The 24,995-nt window shown below is 37.4% G+C and overlaps 1 protein-coding gene across 4 annotated transcripts in view; it reads right to left on the bottom strand.

Annotated features, from left to right (window-relative positions):
• ptprub (protein tyrosine phosphatase receptor type Ub) overlaps nt 1-24,995 on the bottom strand; it is a 322,943-nt gene that overhangs the window by 25,342 nt on the left and 272,606 nt on the right. For 3 of the 4 annotated variants that reach the window (XM_079836102.1, XM_079836105.1, XM_079836103.1), the window contains 6 exons: nt 21,853-22,040; nt 15,284-15,356; nt 14,496-14,572; nt 8,178-8,214; nt 4,920-5,017; nt 2,938-3,054 (listed from right to left, as the gene is read on the bottom strand). In XM_079836102.1, coding sequence (XP_079692228.1) covers nt 2,938-3,054; nt 4,920-5,017; nt 8,178-8,214; nt 14,496-14,572; nt 15,284-15,356; nt 21,853-22,040 — 590 coding nt within the window. The remainder of the gene's footprint in view (nt 1-2,937; nt 3,055-4,919; nt 5,018-8,177; nt 8,215-14,495; nt 14,573-15,283; nt 15,357-21,852; nt 22,041-24,995) is intronic. The other variant, XM_079836104.1, reaches the window with a different exon arrangement.

The raw sequence follows: 24,995 nt of genomic DNA, 5'->3' as shown, positions 1-24,995 counted from the left end.
CAGGAACCCTTTAGTCTCCAACGCCACCATTTTCCAGAGCTGCAACCTACCTGGAGTCTCCAGAAGTGCAAGGTGTCAGGATCTCAGAGACTTCAGTTAGGTAAAGAATCCTAAAAAATGACCCCCACTAGATAAGAATCACAAGCTGAAGTGTTGTAAAATACACGAAGAAGGTTTTTTTATAGGCTTTATGGACAGATAGGTTGAGAATGACTCTTGAAGGACCAGCACCACATCCTCTAGTACCACTGTTTGAAGAATTCATCTTCCAGAATCTGGCAGTACGTTTTGGGAGTTCATTTTAGTCCATCCTGAAGTCCGTTTTGCAGAGATGGACTAAAAATGAACTCCCAAAACGTACTGCCAGATTCTGGAAGATGAATTCTTCAAACAGTGGTACTAGAGGATGTGGTGCTGGTCCTTCAAGAGTCACTCTCAACCTATCTGTCCATAAAGCCTATAAAAAAACCTTCATGTATTTTACAACACTTCAGCTTGTGATTCTTATCTAGTGGGGGTCATTTTTTAGGATTCTTTACCTAACTGAAGTCTCTGAGATCCTGACACCTTGCACTTCTGGAGACTCCAGGTAGGTTGCAGCTCTGGAAAATGGTGGCGTTGGAGACTAAAGGGTTCCTGATGATTTCACCCTTAATTCTTCACCTTAATTCTTAATTCTTTTGCGGTTAATAGGTGTCTTTTCTTCACCACCTGTTTTTGTCAGATCCTGCTGACCCAACGAGCATTTCACTGTCCAATGGTCATGCCTTAACTGAAATGTCTAGTATTGCATTAGTATTGCATCCTTCTCATGGGCATTTAATACTTTTTGACTTTTCAGTCTGAGTTAAATCTCTTTTTTGGCTCAATTTATCTGTAAAAGGAAACATGCCTAATAATTCTGCACACCTGAATATAAGGTGATTTTCATTTCCAGCCTTCATGAACAATTATATATCACTTATACATTATTAAATACTAAATCAATAGTAGTTATTAGGATTACTGTGGTTTGGAATTGGTCAAATGTGCCTGGAAAAAAAATATGATCAGAAAATCAACGTGCCTAATAATTCTGCACTCCCTGTATAATATATAACTTACTTATCACTTTTGACCGGCGCTGTTATTAAATTATTATGGTGTGGTCACTGTGAGGTGATGATACAAAAAGTTGGGTGTCAATATGCCAAAGCGTTGCAGAGTTACAGCCTCAGAATCAGCTTGGCTTCATGCCAACAAATTTGTTGATGCGTTACTCGAGAACGGTTTGGTCTATCAAAAACTTTTTACCGGCAAGGTCTGAAGATGAGCCGAGTCAATTTTGATGAAAATCAGACCAGCGGTCTAGGAGGAGTTCGAAAAAGTAGGTTTTCAAAGAAATTCAAAATGGCGGACAGCAAGTTAGAGCACGTGGCACAATTGGTATCTTTGTTCTCAGCCTGACCCAAGGAGTCTATCAAGATCAGTATTCATTAAAATAGGCAAAATTAATAAAAAGTGATTAGCATTTTTGGAAAATTTCCTTATAACTTTTGACCACAAGGTGCCGCTGTCTCAAAACATTTTGAGTACCTTCAGGGCATGGTCCCAATGTCACATTCTGAGTTTCGTAATAATATGCTAATGCATTCTTAAAATAGAGCATTTTAGGACTATTTGAAAATTAAGGAGTTGTAAATTTTTTATATCTCATGACCAGTAGGTGGTGCTGAAACAATGCATGTATCCTCAGGTCATGCTTGTGATGACATGTTCCAAGTTTGGTCTGAATACGCAAAAGCGATGCAGAGTTATAGCCTTGTGTCCAATTTGGCGTGATCTTTGTCGAATTTGTTTGTGCGGTTGGGTTTGTCAAAAAGCTTTTGCTAACTTCTTGCCAACATGGTCATAAATGAGGTCATAGGGTGCAACTGAATCATCCTGAGCCAAGGAATCAGAGGACAAATATGAAAATTTGGTTTCTAGCACCTATGGTTCAAAAGTTATAAGCATAAATGTAAGTGAAACTTTGGAGAGTTGGTGGCGCTAGAAGGATTTAGTTAGGGACTCCAAATTTGCTGTGGTGAATGTTTGGATTGCCCGCTATCAGTGTGCCAAATTTCACAACTTTTTACCATATATTTCTATGGGCTGCCATAGACTCCCATGGCGGAAGAAGAAACAGATACAATAGGTGCCATCACACTATTCTTGGCCCTTAACTATGTTAGCATCCACACCACCAATGGACGATATTGTTCTGTTTATTATAAGTGCACTGGAATTTTGTCGTCTGCCACTTTAAATGCTCAAGCTCTTTAAATTTGATTGGCTGTCAATTATTGTTCATCAGCTGGAAAAAATTGTTTCCAAGAATATAATTCCTTGGTGCCATTATCGTTACAGTTGTGGTGTGGATTCTGCAATTTTTATAAAGATTTTTAGAATGATAGCTATCCTTGGTGTGAACAGGCCTTTAGGTCAATTAGTTTTGTATAATGATGTTAAACTATACATATGATAAAATAAAACTGATTTCTTACATAGCTTTGCTAATTTCATGTCTCATTTTATACGTCTCTTCTCATACAACAAAATTAATTCAAGATCAATAATTCATGTGCATTTATTTATTATTTGGTGTGCATTTGAGAGTGTAATAAGCAGGGTAATGTGGAGTAACGTGATATAAGATATGTAATACAAGACCTGATCATCACCCTTGTCTGTTTATTTTGCGATAATGGCCTGCTGACTGTACATTAACCCGTGCATAACAGTTTGCATCCTATCAAATGGCAAAGCAAATCACACAGAAGCTGCTCTGAAAAAAGTTGGAGCCGTGGCTTAGAGGCTCTGACACACTAAGCTGTGGCGCTCATGCGGGAGATGCAACCCTTCTTTTCCCCATCATTTCCTGTCCTGTCTCTAGAGGGAAAAAAAGTCATCTCGTACCCGCTCCAGGGCAAAAGTTCGCACTGTGTACTCCGCCAGAGTTTCCGTCTTCAGCAGCGTGATCTTAATGTCACCGTACATCTCTGACTCATCTGGCCAATACTTACAGCATTTCACCTGAAACACAAACCAACAAACTCAGGTTAGAAAACACTGGAGGTGCACAGCAGCATAATATATGATATTTTTGATGATTTTGCTGGCAATAAAATTAAACAAAATCATGAATATTAAGATTGTAGCGCACAATTAAGTTTCCTAAAAAGCATGCCATTACATTCGTTTTATTGTTCTTCCTTGTATGAGTACGAAAGTGTTTAAGACAGCTTCTCAATTAAAACTTAAGTAGCAAAAATGGTATTAAAGTCAGAAAATTTGATTCATTTTCTTGTATCAGTTCAAACTGTCTATGCACCATTGACCAAAAATGTAAAAAAAATATATCTATATATGCGCATAGGCTTTTTTCAAATGTTACATAAAAGGTAACTATTGGTGCATATAAAGGAAAATTATCAAACCTAATTATTTGAATTCATTTAATGACATACTAAATAAAAAAAACAAGCCTTGATTATTTTTAAACTAGATTTGTAATACTGTTTACTTATTGAATGTATTTTAACACTTTGAATGCACTTGGATAAAATGGATTTTTGTTAAAATTATATTAAACAAATATTGAAAAAACAAATTATATAAAAAAATCTAAGAATTTTTTTGTGATATTATATATTAAACTTTTTTTTCTAAAGAGTCTCTCAGCAACATCAATCAAACTGTTGAAGTGAAAGAACTCCCTTCTTGTACAGTAAATCGGGGTTATTTCTACACTCTTATTATCGTTACACAAACTGTAAGATTTGCTGCCGGACCTAAGCCATCATCTATTTATCTCTGCTGTTCACAGCTTTTATCGTAACATGGGAAAGCGTATTTTTCATAATAGAGCCCCAATTTCATAAGAGGGCAGGGACGGGCCGTTAAGAGGACTGTTGGCAGCACACGCTGTCTCCGAAGCACTGAAGGGGTGATGCGGGTGTGGAGAGGAAAATGAAAGAGGAAATTATGTCGGAGGAAGAAATAGAGGTGGTTTAAAAAGGCTGGAACGAGTGGGCCACAAAGCAAGGGAGCAGAACGCATTACATGAGTGTGGGAATCATGATGGAACGAAATATACTTCAAATCTTATTTTTAGTTGACAGCAATACAGATGTATTATATAACAAGAGCATGTGATAACGCACTGTACTCTGGTGGTACCACGGTACAGTGAAGGTATCCCAGTACTTTGATACCATATTGCTTGCACTAACAAAAAGTATCATGATGAACCTTGGATTTTCGGACCTGTATGATTATTTTCAGGCCGTAACAGATAGTATAATTAATACACCATTTAAAAAAAAAAAAGAGAAATAAAACAAATTAGAAATAAAACACTACAAATGTAAAATAAATCATTTTAAATGCTACGAATTTAGGCATCAAATTATATTTATCTCATTAAATGATCAAGTTTACATTAAGTGAGTGCATGTTCTAAATGTAAAAATAGTGAACATAAGCATGCACAATGTAATATCAATTCAATAAAATAAATAAACAAAACTCAGAGGATTATCATATTCATATAGCATGGTGTTTACATGATACTCCAAGGGACTTCAAAAATGTCCAAAAAACACTATGGGATACAGTGTTAAATAGTTATTCTTGTGCATGCAGTAATAATCAAATATAAAACAATATTTCCAAACATAGTTTTATCAAGCAGAAAAAAAAATCCATTGATGGCTGATGAATGGGAATGATGTCATTAAAATCAATTTACATATAATTTCCACACATAAAAGTCACAGACCCACAAATACACAAACATTTAGAAGTGATGGCTAAATGAAATGTGTATGGTTGTTGTGAATGGGGAGTGTCTTTAGTTCATGGGTTAGTGTGCAGATGAGGAAGGATCTAGAACATACCCTGCCCACCTCCACTAGCTTTGTGATCATGACGATACTGAAGCAGTTCTCTTGCCAAACCATCCTCCAAAAATCATACACTGTTTCCTGCTTCGGCCCTGCAAACAAACAGACAAACACACACACACACACACACACACACACACACACACACACACACACACACACACACACACACACACACACACACACACACACACACACACACACACACACACACACACACACACACACACACACACACACACACACACACACACACACACACACACACATTCAATAAATGGCAGCCAATGCTCCAGATGGCGGGTTTAATTTACCAAGTGTCATTGCATGTTATAAGGCAGTTCAGTAATCCAGAGCCTCATAGAGAGTAATTCAATAGCAGACATTTCTGGTGAATAGAACAGTTTTTAACCCCAGCAGGAAGTGGCTCTCCGATAGAAAAAGCTAATTTCTCTCATCAATTGAGTCTGCCTCGAAATTCAATAAGGAGGGGAAGACAGACAAACCACAAATATGTATAATGATTTATTTATGGGAGATCTAAAGCGATGAGAGAAGAGGGGTGACCTTGTTTTAGTAGAGCTAAGAAAGACATAGGGGACGGTTTATGTGTGATATTTCTCTCACATGCACACACATTGTTTTTTCTGTCATGGTGGGGACTTTTCATTCACTTCTATTGTTTTTAAACTGAGCTACAGAACGTTTATTTATTTTTATTTTTTTTTCGAATAATATAGCTGTTTGTGAATGTAAAAGGTCTGCTAAGTTTTAAAGATCAAAGCGCATGTCAAATAAAATGATTGCCTCCTAAAAGTATAAAGCCAGCTTATGGTCTTTATTGGCTGCCTGTTAACAACGTATACTTGGTACTTTGACCCGCCCTCAAACACTATAATTGTAGAAACATGTTGTATTGTCGACATGTCAGGAGGAAGCCGTTTTCAGCACTGCCAATCCACTTTGCATGCACTTCCAGAGAATGAGGGCTCGCGATGGAATTGATGCGGTAAAACCAACGGCATTGTAACTGTTCGTATCACTGTGTATACAAGCACTGAGAAAGCATCCGGAGCTGTAATTCAGATATGGTAATGGCAGTTTCATTTCTGGCATGCACTGTAATCATTAGACCAATCACAACAGACTGGGCTGTGTGACCAATCAGAGCAAAGGAAGCTCTCTGAAAGGAGGGAATTCACAATGTATATTATGAGAACACTTGGATGCATGTAAACCTATTGTAGGAAACCCCCAAAACAAAATTATGAATATTTAAAATAGCATAATAGGGGCATTTTTGGTAATACACTGTTTAGTATGTTAATGAAGCCCAATTTCCTACCGATTTCATCTGTGTGGGGACATTTGTTCGCCACAGTGTAGGCAAGACTTGATGAAGACATTTAAACCGTTACATACCACACTTCTATTGTTTTATATAAAGTAAGAAATAATGTACAATCAGCCAGTTACAGGACCCTCAGCGAAGCAAAGGGGTCTTGCATCTCTCTGAAGGGGTTTATTTTGAAATAATGTCCAGGGTGACAGTACATTATCCTACTAATTAGACAGCTATTTAAGAAATATTTAAACACATTAACATAAAATATTGATGTTATCAATTCGAGGATGTCCCTAAATGTCCTCACTGTGAAAATTAATACATTTGTTTTCCAGTAAATATATCCTTAAGCTTCCTTAAAATGAGAAGCAAAATTTCCATAAGAAATTAAGACTTTGTTTCATATTACTCAATTAATTGTATTTTTCTTACCACTAAGGCAAACTGCTTTTTCTTGTATTAAATATAAATACAACAGAATTGAGAGATGTTTATGGTTAAAGCAAGAGAGAATTAAAGGGATAGTTCACCCAAAAATGAAAATTAGCCCATAATTTACTCACCCTCAAGTCATCCTAGGTGTATATGAAATTCTTCTTTCAGACGAATAAAAGTTATATTACAAAAGTCCAGGCTAATCCAAGCATTAGAATTTGTAGTATTTGTAGTATGAATTCATAGTCGCTCTGTTTTTGAAGTCCATAAAAAGTGCATCTGTCCGTCAAATAACGTGCTCCATGCGGCTCCGGGGTGTTAATAAAGACCTTCTGAAGCGAATCGACGCGTTTGTGTAAGAAAAATATTCATATTTAAAAATTTATCAAGTAAACTTTCGGCCCACCGCCTTCCGTGGAAAAGTGTTGAATGTTGAAAGTGAAACTCAAGATGCGTGCGTGACGTCATGACGTGCGTACCTGGTCGCGTTAGTCTTTCGATCGGCAGGGGAACTTTCAACAATTTTTCCATAAATTGAACAGGGAAGGCGGTCGGCCGAAAGTTTACTTGATAAAGTTTTCAATATGGATATTTTTCTTACACAAATGCATCGATTCGCTTCAGAAGGCCTTTATTAACACCCCAGAGCCACGTGGAGCACGTTATTCGACGGAGAGATGCATTTTTTTATGGACTTCAAAAAGAGAGCAACTATGAATCCAATTCTAATGCTTGGATTAGCCTGGACTTTTGTAATATAACTCAGATTTTATTCGTCTGAAAGAAGAATGTCATATACACCTAGGATGACTTGAGGGTGGGTAAATCATGGGCTAATTTTCATTTTTGGGTGAACTATCCCTTTAAGGATTTTACCCAGATGTTTAAATATTATTATTCAACAAGACCAAAATATTTTACGAAAATTACTGCAGTGAACACAATCTGAGACTCTTCTCCACCCAAGGTCCTGTAGTCTTTGTGCTAGCTGGTTTTGAAGACAGGTAAGAAGACAGCAAGTGTTAATCCCGTCTCTGCTGCAGCATCTCTATTCACACACCTCTAGAATTTCCTGGATCAGAACTCATTAGATTTCAACCAGAAGATCTCTGTGTTCTCAAGGTTTCAGTCTCACACACACAAACCCAAAGGCTCAGACTGAAGAGATAAAAGAGGCTCTCTCTTGGGAATGGACACTTCCAGACAGAACCAAATCAACACACACACACACACACACACACACACACACACACACACACACACACACACACACACACACACACACACACACACACACACACACACACACACACACACACACACACACACACACACACACACACACACACACACACACACACACACACACACACACACACACACACACACACACACACACACACACACACACACACACACACACACACACACATCCATCCATCCACAAGTTCTGTCCAGACAAAGATACTCACCCTGAGTGGCGATGAAGTGGTTGGATCGATGGTAACCCTAAAAGAAAGAGAGAGAGGTGATGTGCTGTGTAAGCCATTTGTGTCCTAGAAACATCACTTGTGTGTATCTCACTCCTCTTAGAGAACAAATGTTCGTCAGAGGTCCAAGGTCTTTAGTTCTAGCTGTCCAGTTCAAATGTCTGCTTTGAAAGCTACTATCAACCATGATTAATTTAGTCTGTAAGCAGAACTGTTTGATAATCAGGGGGGTTACTGAGATAAAATGATCCCAACATGGCGACCTCCATGAGTAGATCTACACTATGCAAAATAAATGTTACATTACGCTACTAACGACAATGACTGTAATCTTCATCTTATATATATGTGTGCTAAATTAGGATAGGACAGCAACACATGCATCTAAACTACAACTGAACAAAAAACTAAACAAATCAACCACTGAAATTAACTAATCCACAAAAAATGAATCTGACCTCCCAACACTACTCGAGAAATTCTAAGGAGAGTGTGTTTCAATTTTAACAACATAACTCACTGCCATGTCCATTTTGAGGGGGAAATAGCTTAAGGGAAAAGCTACTTTATTCTGAAAACTGAAAACAAACAGACAAATGTAGTCAAGTGAGAAGTGTAGCTAGTGTGTTTGTAGACTTAGTTGCATTAATAGTGTTGGAGAGTAACAAAGAACAAACAAACAAAAAGGCTTCTGCTTCAAAAGTTAATACTCATTTGCCCAAACATAAAACACATAATGGAGGGCATCAGCTCCCAACAACAATTGCTCCATCAGCTCATGCTTGGAATGTACAGGGAGAAAAAAAAACCTCTAGGAACATCTCAAAACATGCAATTTATTAATCAAAGCTAAGCCTGTTCAAAGTACTACCTGGGGATGCTCCCAAAAAGTGGATCTGTTTTCATTAAACAGACGTTAGCGGAATAATAGAGACATGTTCTTTATTGTTGCTGAGCATTTGCTGCTCCATTTAGAACACTGCAGACGCCCACTACTTTTTAGATTGGGCCAAGCTATTTCCTGAACACTGTACAAACAAACATAGAAACAGACATACTGTAGATGGAAAAAGAAATTGCGGGGGATGTTTGTTCCACATAGAAAGGATTCAAGTCGATGGGGTTTACAGGGGATGCAAGGAAAATGTTTGGAAGATAACTTTGGTCCAAAAGAGCTTGGTCCTGCTGATTCATAAAGTAGTAGCATGATTTTCTATTACTTACACATAAAAATTAATGCCAGGGACCGCAAATATAAATGACACCCTTGTCAAAGACTCCCTATAAAGACAGCTACACTATATTGCCAAAAGTTTTGGGACGTCTGCCTTTACATGCACATGAATTTGAATGACATCCCATTCTTAATAAGTAGGGTTTAATATGGAGTTGGCCCACCCTTTGCAGCTATAACAGCTTCAACTCTTCTGGGAAGGCTTTCCGCAAGGTTTAGGAGTGTGTTTGTGGGAATTTTTGACCATTCTTCTAGAAGTGCATTTGTGAGGTCAGTTCCTCCACACCAAACTTGCACATCCTTGTCTTTATGGACCTTGCTTTGTGCACTGGTGCACAGTCATGTTGGAACAGGAAGGGGCCACCCCCAAACTGTTCCCACAAAGTTCGGAGCATTAAATTGTCCAAAATGTCTTGGTATGCTGAAACATTAAGAGTTCCTTTCACTGGAACTAAAACAACCCCACACCACAATCCCCCCTCCACTAAACTTTACACTTGGCACAATGCAGTCAGGCAAGTACCATTCTCCTGAGAACTCCAAATACCACTCCAGAGAACATTTCTCCACTGCTCTAGAGTCCAGTGGTCGCGTGCTTTACACCACTGCATCCGACGCTTTGCATTGCACTTGGTGATGTAAGGCTTGGATGCAGCTGCTAGGCCATGGAAACCCATTCTATGGAGCTCTCTATGCACTGTTCTTGACCAATCTGAAGGCCACACGAAGTTTGGAGGTCTGTAGCTATTGACTCTGCAGAAAGTCAGCGACTTCTGTGCACTGTGCGCCTTAGCATGCGATGACCCCTCTCTGTTATTTTACGTGGCCTACCACTTAGTGGCTGAGTTGCTGTTGTTCCCAATTGCTTCCACTTTGTTAGAATAACACTAACAGTTGACCGTGAAATATTTAGTAGTGAGGAAATTTCACAATTGGATCACGTCCAATCCTATCCTATCACGGTCCCATGCTTGAGTTCACTAGCTCCTGAGAGCGACCCAATCTTTTACAAATGTTTGTAGAAGCATCTGCATGCCTAAGTGCTTGATTTTATACAACCTGTGGCCATGCATGGATGTGATTAGAGCACCTGATTTCAATGATTTGGAGGGGTGTCTCAATACTTTTGGCAATGTAGTGTCTCTATAAAGACTCATTTATACTGTGTGAGCCAACAGTTTTTAGAACGTAGAATGAAATATTACAAACATTTAGCAAATGCGTTAAAAAGGCATAATTAACAAGTCCATATGTTAACCAATCCTAAAACTTTCCGTCAGAGCCTCAATTTATTCACAAAAAAATTAAACACAGCATATACTATAGTCTTATTTATGTCTCAATATAAATCTCCAAATATAAGACAACCATTGCCTAAAAGCACAGGGCAGCCATATAGGTCTTAAAAATAAATAAATGAAGGTGCAGTACATTCCGCAGCAGTGCAACCGGATTTATGGCACACTAACAATGACCGTCCCGCTGGAGAAAATGTGAGGTACGTGTCTTGCTCAAGGGCACGATAGCGATAGGGGATCTTAGTAATGATTCAGTTCACAGGTCGCCCTATCTGCCATCAAATTCGTGATGATCATATCACAATCCCAAAGCTGCAACTGCAACTGTAGCTGGAATGCAGCTTTAATACAATTTATCAAGATGATGATACATCATGCTTAAAGTTATATATTTAATGGCTGATTTGAAAATAGGAGGAAAGTTCACAGGACACAGAAGCTCATTAAAGGGAGAAAAACAAAACAAAAATAATTAAAAAAAAAGGCTTGGCACAACACTTTACAACATTTAAAACTCTGAAACAACGCACTGCATAAATGCACTGCACTTTGTGTCTGTTTATATGACTCAAGAGATCAAATGTTTTCACCAAAGGTCTCTGCTACTGATAACATTTTATAATAACTTTCAAATAAACGAATTATCTTTTAAGTGTTACATATCATGTATGATAAAAGATGATTTATATTCTCATATATTCCTATTTAAAAATGCACAGCTACTCATCTGTTGTATAATGATTATATAATTTTATTCATGAAAGTTATGAAGTGTCACCCTGCACTTTTTCATACATTCATCATCAGTAATAAGAGCTCTGCTGAAAATAATAACTATAAAACACTGGCTTAAACCAGCCTCAGGTGGTTTGCTGGTCTTAGCTGGTTTGATCTGGTCTAGTTGGTCACCCTGCTTGCCAAGTTGGTGTTTAGCTGGTTGGTCAGATGGTCCAATCGACAAGTGCCCCAAACCCTTCTAAATCCAGCAATCCTGTTTTTTGAAAGGTGAAATCTATTGGAATATGGGCTGTCTGTCTATTCTTCTCAAATTTTGACCATTGGGTGAACGTCTGATGCATATGGCACACTTAACTGGAAACACTTCAGGATTTTCAAAGTCGTCACCTAATTGGTTGAATTCTACAGTATATCTGGGAGACATACGTGTCGCTTTCTTTAACGGTCCACCTGGAAACGAAGCCGTCGTGATGACAAACCCCCTCGTGGAAGAAGATAGCCGTCGTGTTTACAACTGTGACAATGAGCGCTTACCAGAATCAACAAAACAATGGGTTTTCAAAAGTATGTGAAGTGCATGGCTCTATTGTTGCAGTAAACGTTCTTGAATGAATAATCTATTAGATGCATGTCGGTCTGTTATTGTAGGGAAATCGGCTTTACATTTTCACCCGACTAAACATGACGCAGAACAAAATGAACGGTGATCGGTTGTGCTACATGTCAGTTAAATGTCCTCTTGGGTGGTCCTTGGCCAATGAAAGCCGAGATGGAGTCCAGAATTTCTGCCATCAGTCTGAAGGTCTGGCTACAAAAGACTAGTCAGTAACTAACTATTTTGTCTGAACTTTAGTAAATTGATGTTAAAGAAAAAGTTTGAGTGTGCTGAACTTCAGGTGGAGTTCAGTTGTATAAAATTCATGGATTGCTAAATTTAAAGGTTAAGGGTTTAGTTTAATCTCATAGATTGATGAGGAAAGCTTTCATGACAAAAACAAATCTTGTTTTAAAGGGGTTTTGGGCACTTTTCAAAAGGTCAGGCTGGGAGGTCAGGCTCTCACCTGAGCACCAGCTTGACCAAAATAAGAGACAAACTTAAACCAGCTAAGACCAGCAACCCCTTAGGCTGGTTTAGGATTTTTTTTTCTGCAACTATCCTACAACAAGACTAACACCCTAGGTACCCATAGGAAATAAATCAAAGAAACCTAACAGATGGAACCTAAAAGTTTTATGCGTTGACTTTTATGGACAAATGGAGATCTGTGTATCACAGAGCCATTCTTCCTCATGTTTAAGTAATCCAAACACAGCAATGCCATGACACAAAAAGGGGGAAAAAGAGATCTATAGGGGGAACAGATGGAAAGAAAGCAGAGAGAAAGAAAAGAAAGAGCAGCGAAGTACTTACTTCCCTGTTTATCCGAATCTACAGGGTCCAAAGTCGAAGAGGTGGGGAAGGGGGGTAGAAAAAGACAAGACAGACTCTAGTTAATGAGAGGCTGAAAAGAGCTAGAGGATTAACAGATCACAGACAGAAAGAGAGAGAATTAGAAGGAAGAAAGAAAGAGAGACTTGTGTTAGCTGGCTAAGCTTAACGCCAGGGGAAAGACACTTAAAATGGAGGCATACATTTTGGATGTGAAGGTGGGTAAATCTTTGCAGACTAACCTTAAAGTGTGAAGTGTGTAATTTCTGTGCCTCTAGTGCCATCAAACAGAATTTAAAAAAAATGCACTCCCTCTCTCTGCCATTGGTTGGACAAACTGATAGCCCCGCCCCCAAACTCACTCCATTGGTTGAATCAGTGTTGCTATGTGGGGCTGGTTGAAATGTTCAAACAACAGCATGTTTTGAAATTGGCTTTACAAATGGCAAGGCTTTTAGGCTAGGAAAGTATTTTATAATCAAAAAAATTACACACTTCTCCTTTAAATTGCTAATTTATTCTTGTTTAAGCTAGTTCCTTGCAAGTTCATTTATTGGGCTGATTCAAGAGATATTCAAAAGGAAAGGACAGCAATGAAAAGAAGCAAACACATTTAACAACAGGGCTGCACTTACTTTAATATGTTCCCTAATAGCCTCTACTTACTGCCAGGTTTACCAAAAACACTAAAGAGAAGCATCTTTTCATTATTGGTCCTTTCTTGACTTTTTGTGCTTTTCTACTCAAGGCCAAAATAAATAAAAAAATAAATAAAAATCCATTCTTATTAAATTGGCCTATGCTCTGTTTTGCTCCTGTATATTGGTTTATACCAAAAACACTGGAATTCCAAGGTATTTCAAGATAAATTGATATTATGGCCAATTATGAAAGATTTGGAGGAGAAAAATAACAAAATACCCCAATATAATTACATCTATTTGTCTTGACTCATGACTATTCATTCTCTTTCAAATCACTCAATACTACACATACTTACAGCATTTCTTTTGGAATAAACATAATTCAGCAAATCCCTTTCTGTATCTAAGGTCCACACAGTCAAGGTTAGGAAAACAAAAGGTTTTGGAGTGAGTTTTGATTTTTAAATCTCTTTAAAGCGTAAGTTCACCCCAAAACTCTCAAAATTAAAAAAACATTTTCTCATTCTCAATTTCAAAATTTGAGAGGGTGGTCAATTCACAACCTGGTGCACTCTAGGCCAGCTCTGAAAAGCAGTTATAGAGAGGGAAAGGTTTATTGCCTCTTTATTAAAGGGGAAGGCATAAAGTGACCCTAAACACTTTATTAAACATGTCAGTAGGCTACGCTTCATATCTGACCAAATTCTCTCCAAAATCTTTTGGGAGGTCAGATACACCAGGACAAAAATAAGCTACCAAGTCTCACCCACCACAAAAAGGACAGTTAGAGGCCTAAAAAGTTTCCTATCAAAACTTATATGATGACATGCCACATATGGCAAGGCTAAGCGAGAGTGTCGACAGATATCGAATAAACTCCAGGGGAGCTACATAATAACAGCAACAGTGTGAATGTTTGTGAGTCTGGCTGAAGAGAATATGTGACCGCTGACTTACATCGATGTAATTGGCGTTGATATAGTCGGAGTTGGGATCACCGAGCAGCGGGTGCAATTTCACCCTGTGACGGTCATCTGAAACACAAACACAATCGCATGAGCACACTTTGGGGTGAAGTCCCTAAACAGCAGCATTACTTTTGTGCAGTAAACAAGTCTCCTTTCTATGCAAATTAGTTTTACTATAGGAAATGTGTTGGCATGTTGAAGCTGTTATCTGATTTGCAAAGTTCCTTTAGTAAACTGGGTCCTAAAACATCACAAACAGTATATTTAAATAAACAATGCTATCAGCTGGTGCAATTTATTCTTAGTGAATTTTCCCCTTCTACTTTTAGGCACATAAAAGCTTTACATTATCAGACATTCTGAAACCAAAGTGAGTTTTAAAGCTGCACTATGTAACTTTCTTGTGCTCAAAATGTATATAATGAGTGAGAATTTATATAATGAGCGAGTCCAAACCGTGTTTTTGTCTTATACTGAATCAATATAAGTGATTATATTCAGACTATTTATATTCATTATATTATTTTCTGTCGGGTCGCCACCACTGCGGAGTATCACAGCACCTGTGTGACTCGTCATAGACACAGAGAGAAGTAGCTCCAGCTACAATGTTTTTCCGCAAGACGCATGCAGTTTTGTTTATAAACCACTAGAGCGCCAAAAGTTACATAGTGTTGCTTTAACAGCCATACAAAATGGAACAATTATAAAGGCATTACTCTTCAATTCATGATATTTTTAAAAGCATGCAAAGACTGAAAAAATAAATGGACTCACAACCCATCAGGGTATCGTTTCTTCCCTTAGTTTTATCCTTCTTCTTATTGATATCCCAGCCATCAAAGAAGCTCTACAAATATACAATAAAAAGAAAGAGAGAGAGAGAGAGAGAGAGAGAGAGAGAGAGAGAGAGCATTTATGTTAGTTGTGAGAGATAATCACAGTATCCTTAGATATTGTTTGAAATGCATTTTATTAAAAGACAAATTTTGACATAAATAGCATTTAGACCAGAGAGACTGGATTGCTTTGCAACCCCCCGAAAATTGTATTTTATGATATTACATTAAGCTAAAGTAAATACAATTCCACTTTCACGAAGGATAAATATGATTTCATGGTTCTGTTGAACATAAAAGTTTTATGTTTAACACTTGATTTGTTATGTGCAACTGCATAAAATTACTGAAAAGTGATGAAAGGATTAAATTACACAATGGACAGCAGGAAAGGAAAACAAAATGTTAAATATCACAGGATCAGCACCATGTAGACCAAAACATTTTCTAAATGAACTGATTTGCATCCTTATCTTATTTCAGATTCTCAGATGCTACCTAACCCTGACCATCAAATCTGGTATGCAATGAAATATAAATGTGAATAGAGGCAAAATTTTGACATGAAACTAGGTTTATTAGATGTAAGCACTTTACTGCCAATTCTAGTGAACTCAAATGGGACAGAAATGTTTTCCTTTTTTTTTGTATTACAAAATTATACACACACAGAGTGTTGGGGCAAGTTACTTTTAAAAGTAATGCATTACAATATTGTGTTACTCCCTAAAAAAGTAACTAATTGCATTGCTTAGTTACTTTTTATGGAAAGTAATGCGTTACATTACTTTGTGTCACTTTTTCGTACTTTTTTTCTTTTTTATGTATAAAAGGCCGTTTCACATCAGAAATTAAATGATTAAGCATCAGGCTGAAAGAATGTGACATTTATAAAGTAATTTTTGCTTATTAGTATGGTTGAATTGATTCATCAAAGGTCAACAGTAAAGACATTGCTTAATAAAGTGAGATTAAATACAGAAAGTATATTTGTGTAATTTAACATATTTAATTATTGCAGGTTTGCATAATATTTTGAGTTTGCAGTTCACTGTTTTTATTCATTTTGAGGAATACTGAATCTGTTTATGTGGAAGTGAGATATGTAAATGCCTGCCCACATTTAGTCTAGAACTACAATAATCAAGTTTACACAGCGCACACAACACCACTGCACTCCAATTTCTCTCAACACAGGGACAGGAGAGCTGGCAGTCAATAAATAATACTTATTTGAAAAAGTAACTCAAATGTTTGTTTGTAAATTTAAATGTAATGCGTTACTTTACTAGATACTTGAAAAAAGTAATCTGACTACATACAGTAACTGGCATTATTTGTAATGCGTTACCTCATACACTGCACACACGTGTGTTTGTGTGTGTGTGTGTTTCTTATACAGTAACCTCAAAAAGTACATGGAGAACATCTTTGCATTACAAAGATGCCACTTAATTTAATACTTTAAGGAAATAGAGCAGAAACTCAATGTTCAAGCAAACCATCTCTCAAAGAAGATATTTTTATAAACAACATATACTTTGTTGAGAATCAAGCCAAAAAGTTATTTAAATATTCTTATATAGTCCTCAAACACACCCCAAAACCCCTTATTTTTGCACCTTGCTTGAAGGACAGACCTCTACACTCTCTTTTCCACTCTATCTAAAATAAAGATCATGTCAATAAGTACTGATCAATGGACTGTACTTGTGGTCCGCGGGGAAATAAAGCTTATGAATCCCTGTCGTTACATTCGTGTTCTCTCTCAAACTCTGTGTTTCTTCTTTTCCGCTTATGAAGCACAAAGACACTGACCTCAAACACACACACACACACACACACACGCACGCACACACACACACACACACACACACACAGTGTCACTATGTCCAGAGTGCGTATTGATTTTTGAGCTGAATCTGTTTCACACTGAGGGGAGAGTTTAATGAGTCCACAAGCGGAGCTCCAGAGAGTCAGGCCCGTGGCAGAGCTCTGATTGCGTGGAGGATGTTTTGTCTCGTAGCTCTGGGACAACAACAGATAGAGGAGAGTCAACAGTCCACACGAGTGTGACGCAAAGAGAAGACGTTCAAGCCACATTCTGAGGAGAAACAATTAGCTACAGAGGAAGAGAGGGAGGGATAGAGGGAGGAAAAGAGATAGCAGTGTAGTGCACTCTTTGTGCAGTACTGCTGAGGGGGTATATGACCTCTACTTTCATCTCAATAACTGCTGCTCTATAGTCCATGGGGGAGTGATGCAAACCTGTCCGTGAAGAATGACTCAACTAACTTTCAGAACAGTGTATAAAAGCAAGTTTAAGACACAGTCGTGCTACGTAATGTATAATGCATTAAGGTTCATTATGAACTGCTCATTTATAACATACTTGTCACTTTATGTCAGTTTTGTTATTAAATAAAATTTTAACTGTTAAAGATTGTATTCAGTAAAATAAAATAGAAATATTACATGAAAAACAAAAAAAAAGTTAGAAATGATGCCTGAACATATAAAAATAAAAGCTAATTCAAATTATTAAGGGGGGGGGGGGGGGGGGGGGGTGATGGTCAGAGTTTGATTCTCATGTTAAACATGGCCAAAATAAATAAAAAAAACAAGCTGGACGTTTGACATTGTATTTTCTGAGCCAAATACACTCCTTCAGGATTCGAACAAGTTTCAGAAAGTTTTTTTTCCGAGTATGGCCCTGTGTGACGTCATAAAGGGCTAAAGGGATGAGCGTGTACACACATCAACTGGAACGTGCGCAAGAGCACGCCCATCAACAAGCTTTGTTCGGGTTACAAAAACAGTCGGCAGTGCTGTCATTTTGTTTTTAGACCACGAAATCAACAATGTCACTAAAGAAGTGTGTTTTTGGTTGTGAGGGAAAGATAACCTTGTTCAGCTTCCCAAATAACCCAGCGTTAAGGAAACAGTGGATGCAGTTTGTTTTCCAGGAGCAGCAACGGAGTTCTGCAAGTGTGTTTGTTTGTTCTCGGTTCTTGAGTCGAAACCGCAGGCGATGATTGAAACTGCATCAAATGACTGTGTTTTGTTGGCAATCGGCGTGCAAGTGCATATAATGTCAACAAAACGAAAACTATCCAAGGATAACACCATGATGTATTGTGTGGGTGTGTGTCATAGGTGTACGTGTACGCGTGACTCTTTAGCTCCGCCCACTGCACGCCTCCACGAGTTCAGTACAGCATTGGTCCAGGATTGGTACAGCGTATCTGTCTTTCATAAATATGATAAAACTAAAGACGCTTCGGAGATATGAAGGATGCAATACTACTCTATAGGTACTCAAGGTTAATATGAGATTGGCAAGTGTGTGTGTGTGTTATGTACCCTTTAATACATACTATAATAGTATATAACTGATACTAAATTAACACAGCATTACATTTTATTCCATTCCAGGACATTGTGATGAGCCAAATCGTTTTCTTCTAAGAAATCTTAGAAAAATTAGCAAAATTTGTCTTGGATTTGATCTGAATACTCTTAGTGAGTTTACATCTATTTCGAAATCCAAATAAATGGAAACATTTGAATGTTATTGCTTATAAATTATTATTAATATGTTGTTTGTTTGATGCCATCTGGATCTGGTTAGTGGTTTTCTTGGCCTGATCGCTCTTGTAAAATTTATTTAAATCTCAAATGGAACAACCTGGTTAAAAACAGGTTCAATTATGATAATGAAATGCAACAGTAGAAGCTTTACTGCAGTGTTTTCATATTTGGAAATTTTGCCAAAACACATTTTCCGATGGTGAATTTACATGTTTTTAGCTGGTTTAGATGGTTGATCAGCTTGACTATACCAGCTGTTGAGGCTGAGGTTAGTCTCAGACTGCTGCTGACTGTCTGTTCATATTGCACACAAAACTGGAAAGTGCTTTCTTGATCTAACAAGCTATAATGTGTCAGGTTTGTCAGGTTAGTTGCATCAAATCTTTTAAATTGATACAATTGATTGAGCCTGGTTTGGGCTGGTAGATGAGCAGCAAACAAGCTGCCATGATCCAAAAAAAAAACCTTGAGAATTGATAAGTTTGGAGTGTGTTTTTGCATCTTTGCATTAATGTGTTTGCAGAGAAATGCAGAGGTTTGTTTTGACAAGGCCTGCAGACGGTGAGTTCTGGAGGCTGGAAATCTCCCAGCCAGACTTCTGTTTGCACCGACAGGTCCCTCTACAAAGAAAACAGCAGCGCCGATAGACCACATTGGAAGCAACACTAAAGCCCAAGCATATACTGACTTCTTTAAATAAAGAAAACCTGTAGTGGCAGCTGTGAAAGATTTATATTATTATGACAGAAACCTCTTGCTCAACCATTTTCAAAGATATGCTATCAAAGCCCAACTAGCACGATAGATGTGGTTGCTCTGAAATAAAAACTCAAAACCAGCGTTGTCAAACAGCTATTTAAACATTAAAAATAAAAAAACAGGTGCTCTACAAGGAACAGTTACTTCATTAACTCTATATTGTAACTCAATGATTGTTGAGACTACTGGAAAGGTATATATATATACACACACACACACACACATATACATACATACATATATATACAGTGAGGAAAATAAGTATTTGAACACCCTGCTATTTTGCAAGTTCTCCCACTTAGAAATCATGGAGGGGTCTGAAATTGTCATCGTAGGTGCATGTCCACTGACAGACATAATCTAAAAAAAAAATCCAGAAATCACAATGTATGATTTTTTAACTATTTATTTGTATGATACAGCTGCAAATAAGTATTTGAACACCTGTCTATCAGCTAGAATTCTGACCCTCAAAGACCTGTTAGTCTGCCTTTAAAATGTCCACCTCTACTCCATTTATTATCCTAAATTAGATGCACCTGTTTGAGGTCGTTAGCTGCATAAAGACACCTGTCCACCCCATACAATCAGTAAGAATCCAACTACTAACATGGCCAAGACCAAAGAGCTGTCCAAAGACACTAGAGACATAATTGTACACCTCCACAAGGCTGGAAAGGGCTACGGGGAAATTGCCAAGTAGCTTGGTGAAAAAAGGTTCACTGTTGGAACAATCATTAGAAAATGGAAGAAGCTAAACATGACTGTCAATCTCCCTCGGACTGGGGCTCCATGCAAGATCTCACCTCGTGGGGTCTCAATGATCCTAAGAAAGGTGAGAAATCAGCCCAGAACTACACGGGAGGAGCTGGTCAATGACCTGAAAAGAGCTGGTACCACCGTTTCCATGGTTACTGTTGGTAATACACAAAGACTTCATGGTTTGAAATCATGCATGGCACAGAAGGTTCCCCTGCTTAAACCAGCACATGTCCAGGCCCGTCTTAAGTTTGCCAATGACCATTTGGATGATCCAGAGGAGTCATGGGAGAAATTCATGTGGTCAGATGAGGCCAAAATATAACTTTTTGGTCATAATTCCACTAAACGTGTTTGGAGGAAGAAGAATGATGAGTACCATCCCAAGAACACCATCCCTACTGTGAAGCACGGGGGTGCTAGCATCATGCTTTGGAGCTGTTTTTCTGCACATGGGACAGGGCGACTGCACTGTATTAAGGAGAGGATGACCGGGGCCATGTATTGCGAGATTTTGGGGAACAACCTTCTTCCCTCAGTTAGAGCATTGAAGATGGGTCGAGGCTGGGTCTTCCAACATGACAATGACCCGAAGCACACAGCCAGGATAACCAAGGAGTGGCTTTGTAAGAAGCATATCAAGGTTCTGGCGTGGCCTAGCCAGTCTCCAGACCTAAACCCAATAGAGAATCTTTGGAGGGAGCTCAAACTCTGTGTTTCTCAGCGACAGGCCAGAAACCTGACTGATCTAGAGAAGATCTGTGTAGAGGAGTGGGCCAGAATCCCTCCTGCAGTGTGTGCAAACCTGGTGAAAAACTATAGGAAACGTTTGACCTCTGTAATTGCAAACAAAGGCTACTGTACCAAATATTAACATTGATTTACTCAGGTGTTCAAATACTTATTTGCAGCTGTATCATACAAATAAATAGTAAAAAAATCATACATTGTGATTTCTGTTTTTTTTTTTTTAGATTATGTCTCTCACAGTGGACATGCACCTACGATGACAATTTCAGACCCCTCCATAATTTCTAAGTGGGAGAACTTGCAAAATAGCAGGGTTTCCAAATACTTATTTTCCTCACTGTATATATATATATATATATATATATATATATATATATATATATATATATATATATATATATATATATATATATATATATATATATATATATATATATATATATATATATATATATATATATATATATATATATATATACACACACACACACACACACAAAGTATGCCAACGAGTACCAACTAAAAAAGACATCCTTAAGCACAACTTATATTCCACTTTGTTCTTAAAATGTCCAGCTGTTTTATGATATACCTAGCCTGGCTCCGCCCTCCTACGTTTAATTAAATATAAAACAAAACAAAATCTACCTCATACTCCTGTTTAAAGCCGTAACCTTCTGCAGTTTTCATCTGGTTGATGTGTTGTAGGAGGTCAGCAACACGCACTGCCGGGTGAAGCTGACCCGTGTGATAGGGCGATCCTTTACGGCCACACTGACGCCTAGGCGATCCCCCGAGCAGACTGCTGGACTCATTCATGGAGCTCCGTGGATCACCTTGTGAAAATGAACAAGCACAAACCAAACGTTTGCACATCATACAGTAGAAACATAATTCCAGTATCTTGGAAAAGTTTCATAAAATAACCAATAGCATACCAACATTTTATTAAAAAAAATAACAAAACTCCAAACAAGTACAGTATAATAGGGTTAACCTGAGAATTATCATCCCCTTATGGCACTTCATCTTCTGTGTTTATAATTGGTATTCATAAATATGATCAGGGAGCAATTATGAATTCATGACTAGGGCTGTGTATTCAAATAAATTAGAAGTCTGCTACTCATTTCTCAACGGAAATAGGAGAGAAGAAACCCAGACAGTATATTCCACCCAGTAGACACTTTAAATGTGGCAAGACAGCTCTGAGACGTGCCATTAAAACTTCATTTTGATCAAGAGATCTCTCTCTTTGAGACATCAACTATTCAATGCCTGCAAAGTCAGACACGTTTGAATTGGATATTATTAGCATTTTTTTTTTGCCTGCTCTAATTTCTTCCATATTGAAATCCTCGACCATAACGCCTTTAAATATGAGCTTCATGTGAAGATCTGAGTTTATTTGCATCTGTGTTTTTTAAGTATACTATTTGTTCTCTCCCTTACTGGTTTCCATGGATTTATGTTTATATTAGGCTTTATAGTATTATGTCAGGGGAGAATGAGTGTTATATTAGGACGTGGACAGCACTACATCTCATATTTAAGGGCTGTGAAAGATTGAGCGATTACGGAAGGACTGTGGCTTTGATGAAGCTTTCACGCGGACTACAAATGAGGACAAATTAACAGGAGATTACCTAGTCCCTGAGCCTCACTTTAACTGTGTACGTGACTGCAAGTCTCTAACCATTCATTTGCGCTCTTTGCCGTTAGCGCCTGGTACTCTCGCTTTTAGCACCTTGTGAGTGTGAGGAAAAAAATATTGCACTGTACAAAAATTATTTCATCATTATATTTGTTTATATCTATTTAAAGTGTTCCGAGTTGCAACTAGTTTTCTTTCATCAGTTTAATCACAAATTCATTTAAGAGTGCTGCATTAAGTCGAATGAATTTCTTTTTCATATTGAACACAAAACGAGAAAGTCTCTTTTTAGCGAAATTCCAATGCTATTTTTATATTAGATCTTTTTAAATTTCAAAAAAGAAAGGAAAAAATAGCATAAAATATAAAAAAAACAATCATAAAAGTAGTCTTTATGAAGCTATGCTTTGTGTGAGGAACCAGAAATCATTATTCACTGACAATCCAAGAACATGATCATTCAAACCAGTTTTGTGAACTGAATCAACCGATTCGTTGAAAAATATTTGACTTAAAAGAACACTTTTCTGAACTGGATATCAATACTTCACTCATGATCTCAGTGAGTTCACACTGTCAAGATTTTCAGTGAAAAATAACTAAATGTATGACTGTTTCTCACACAAGCAATGGCTTCAGAGGATTTTAATCATACTTTTATGGTTCCTGGTGTCTTTTTGGAGCTTGACAGCCACAGTCCTCATTCACTTTTCTTTAAAGTGATATTCTTTAAAATATTCTCCTTTCATGTTTCACAGAAGAAAGAAAGTCAAGCGTGTTTGGAACAACATGAGGGTGAGAAAACGATGACAGAAATGTCATTTTGGGGATGAATTTCTCTCAACACTTTAGCTTAAGTTTTAGACCCACTTGAGATCCCATCATGCAAGCCAGCATTAATCAGTTATATGGTTTACTGTTGGCTGTTTTCACTTATGCTTTTGTTGATGTGTTCTCCCTGTAATATTATCATGAGTACTAGCTCTGTAGTCATTGTTTCGGTTGGTGTAATGCAATAATAATGCAACGAGCAATTTCACTTGACTGGAGTGAATAAGTTGAAGCAAAGCGAAACAAGTGCATGCAACTTGGTTATTTAAAAAATTTTATGCATTGCTTAATTAATAAAGCAGATTATATAGTTGAATTCTGCTAAAAAAAAAAAAACACTTTTTAATGCACAAATTAAACTTATAGGAATAGTTTACCCTAAAAGGAAAACTGTGTCATCAATTATTCATTCTCATTTCTGATGTTTCACAACGTTCATAAAAAATAAATAAAAAAAACTGCAAAATAAATCCATATGAACAAAGTGGTTTAATATAATTCTTATGATCGCTTCATATGATGAACAGATTTAATGTAGGTTTTATTCACATGTAAACACTGATCAGCAAACATACAAATATGGTAAACAGAAGCTCAACCGTACATGCTTGCCACTTGATTGATATGGATTTCTTTTGCAATCTTTTTATGAACGTTTTTTTAAAACCATCAGAGATTTGGGTGAATAGACTTTCAACAGAGGAATTCTCTGATTTCATCAAACATATCTTTATTTGTGTTTTGAAGATGAACAGATGAGTTTATTGGGTTTGGAACCCATGTCTTTTTCTTATTGAACTCAAAGGGAAAAAAGTCGCTCTTTCATTTGAATGAAATTTATGTTAGAGCTTTTTAAATTTTGGAAAAAGTGGGAAAAAGTAGTAAACAAATATAAAAAATATCATAAAAGTTGTCTATATGATGCTTTGTGTGAGGAACCTTAAGTTGTTATTCACTGATAGGCTTTTAACAAATGAGTGAATCGAGCTGAAACAGAGATCATTCAGACCAGTTTTGTGAACTGATATTCATTAAAAAGATACGACTCAAAAGAACAATTATTTTCTGAACTGGACATCAATACTTACTCAGTGAGTTCATACAGTCAAGATTTACAGGGAATAATGACTAAATATCGGACCGTTTCTCACATAAAGCATATGGATCATTTTATGGCTCTTTTTATGGCTCCATTTTGGTGTCATCCTATAGTGACTTTCAACTGAGGGGCAGAAATCTCTCAGATTTCATTAAAATGTCTTCATTTGTGTTTCGAAGATGAACAAAAGTGTAACAGGTTTGGATT

Source organism: Gobio gobio (assembly GCF_949357685.1).
Source record: "Gobio gobio genome assembly, chromosome: 15".
Taxonomy (NCBI): domain Eukaryota; kingdom Metazoa; phylum Chordata; class Actinopteri; order Cypriniformes; family Gobionidae; genus Gobio; species Gobio gobio.
This window is presented reverse-complemented; position numbering and strand designations above follow the sequence as displayed.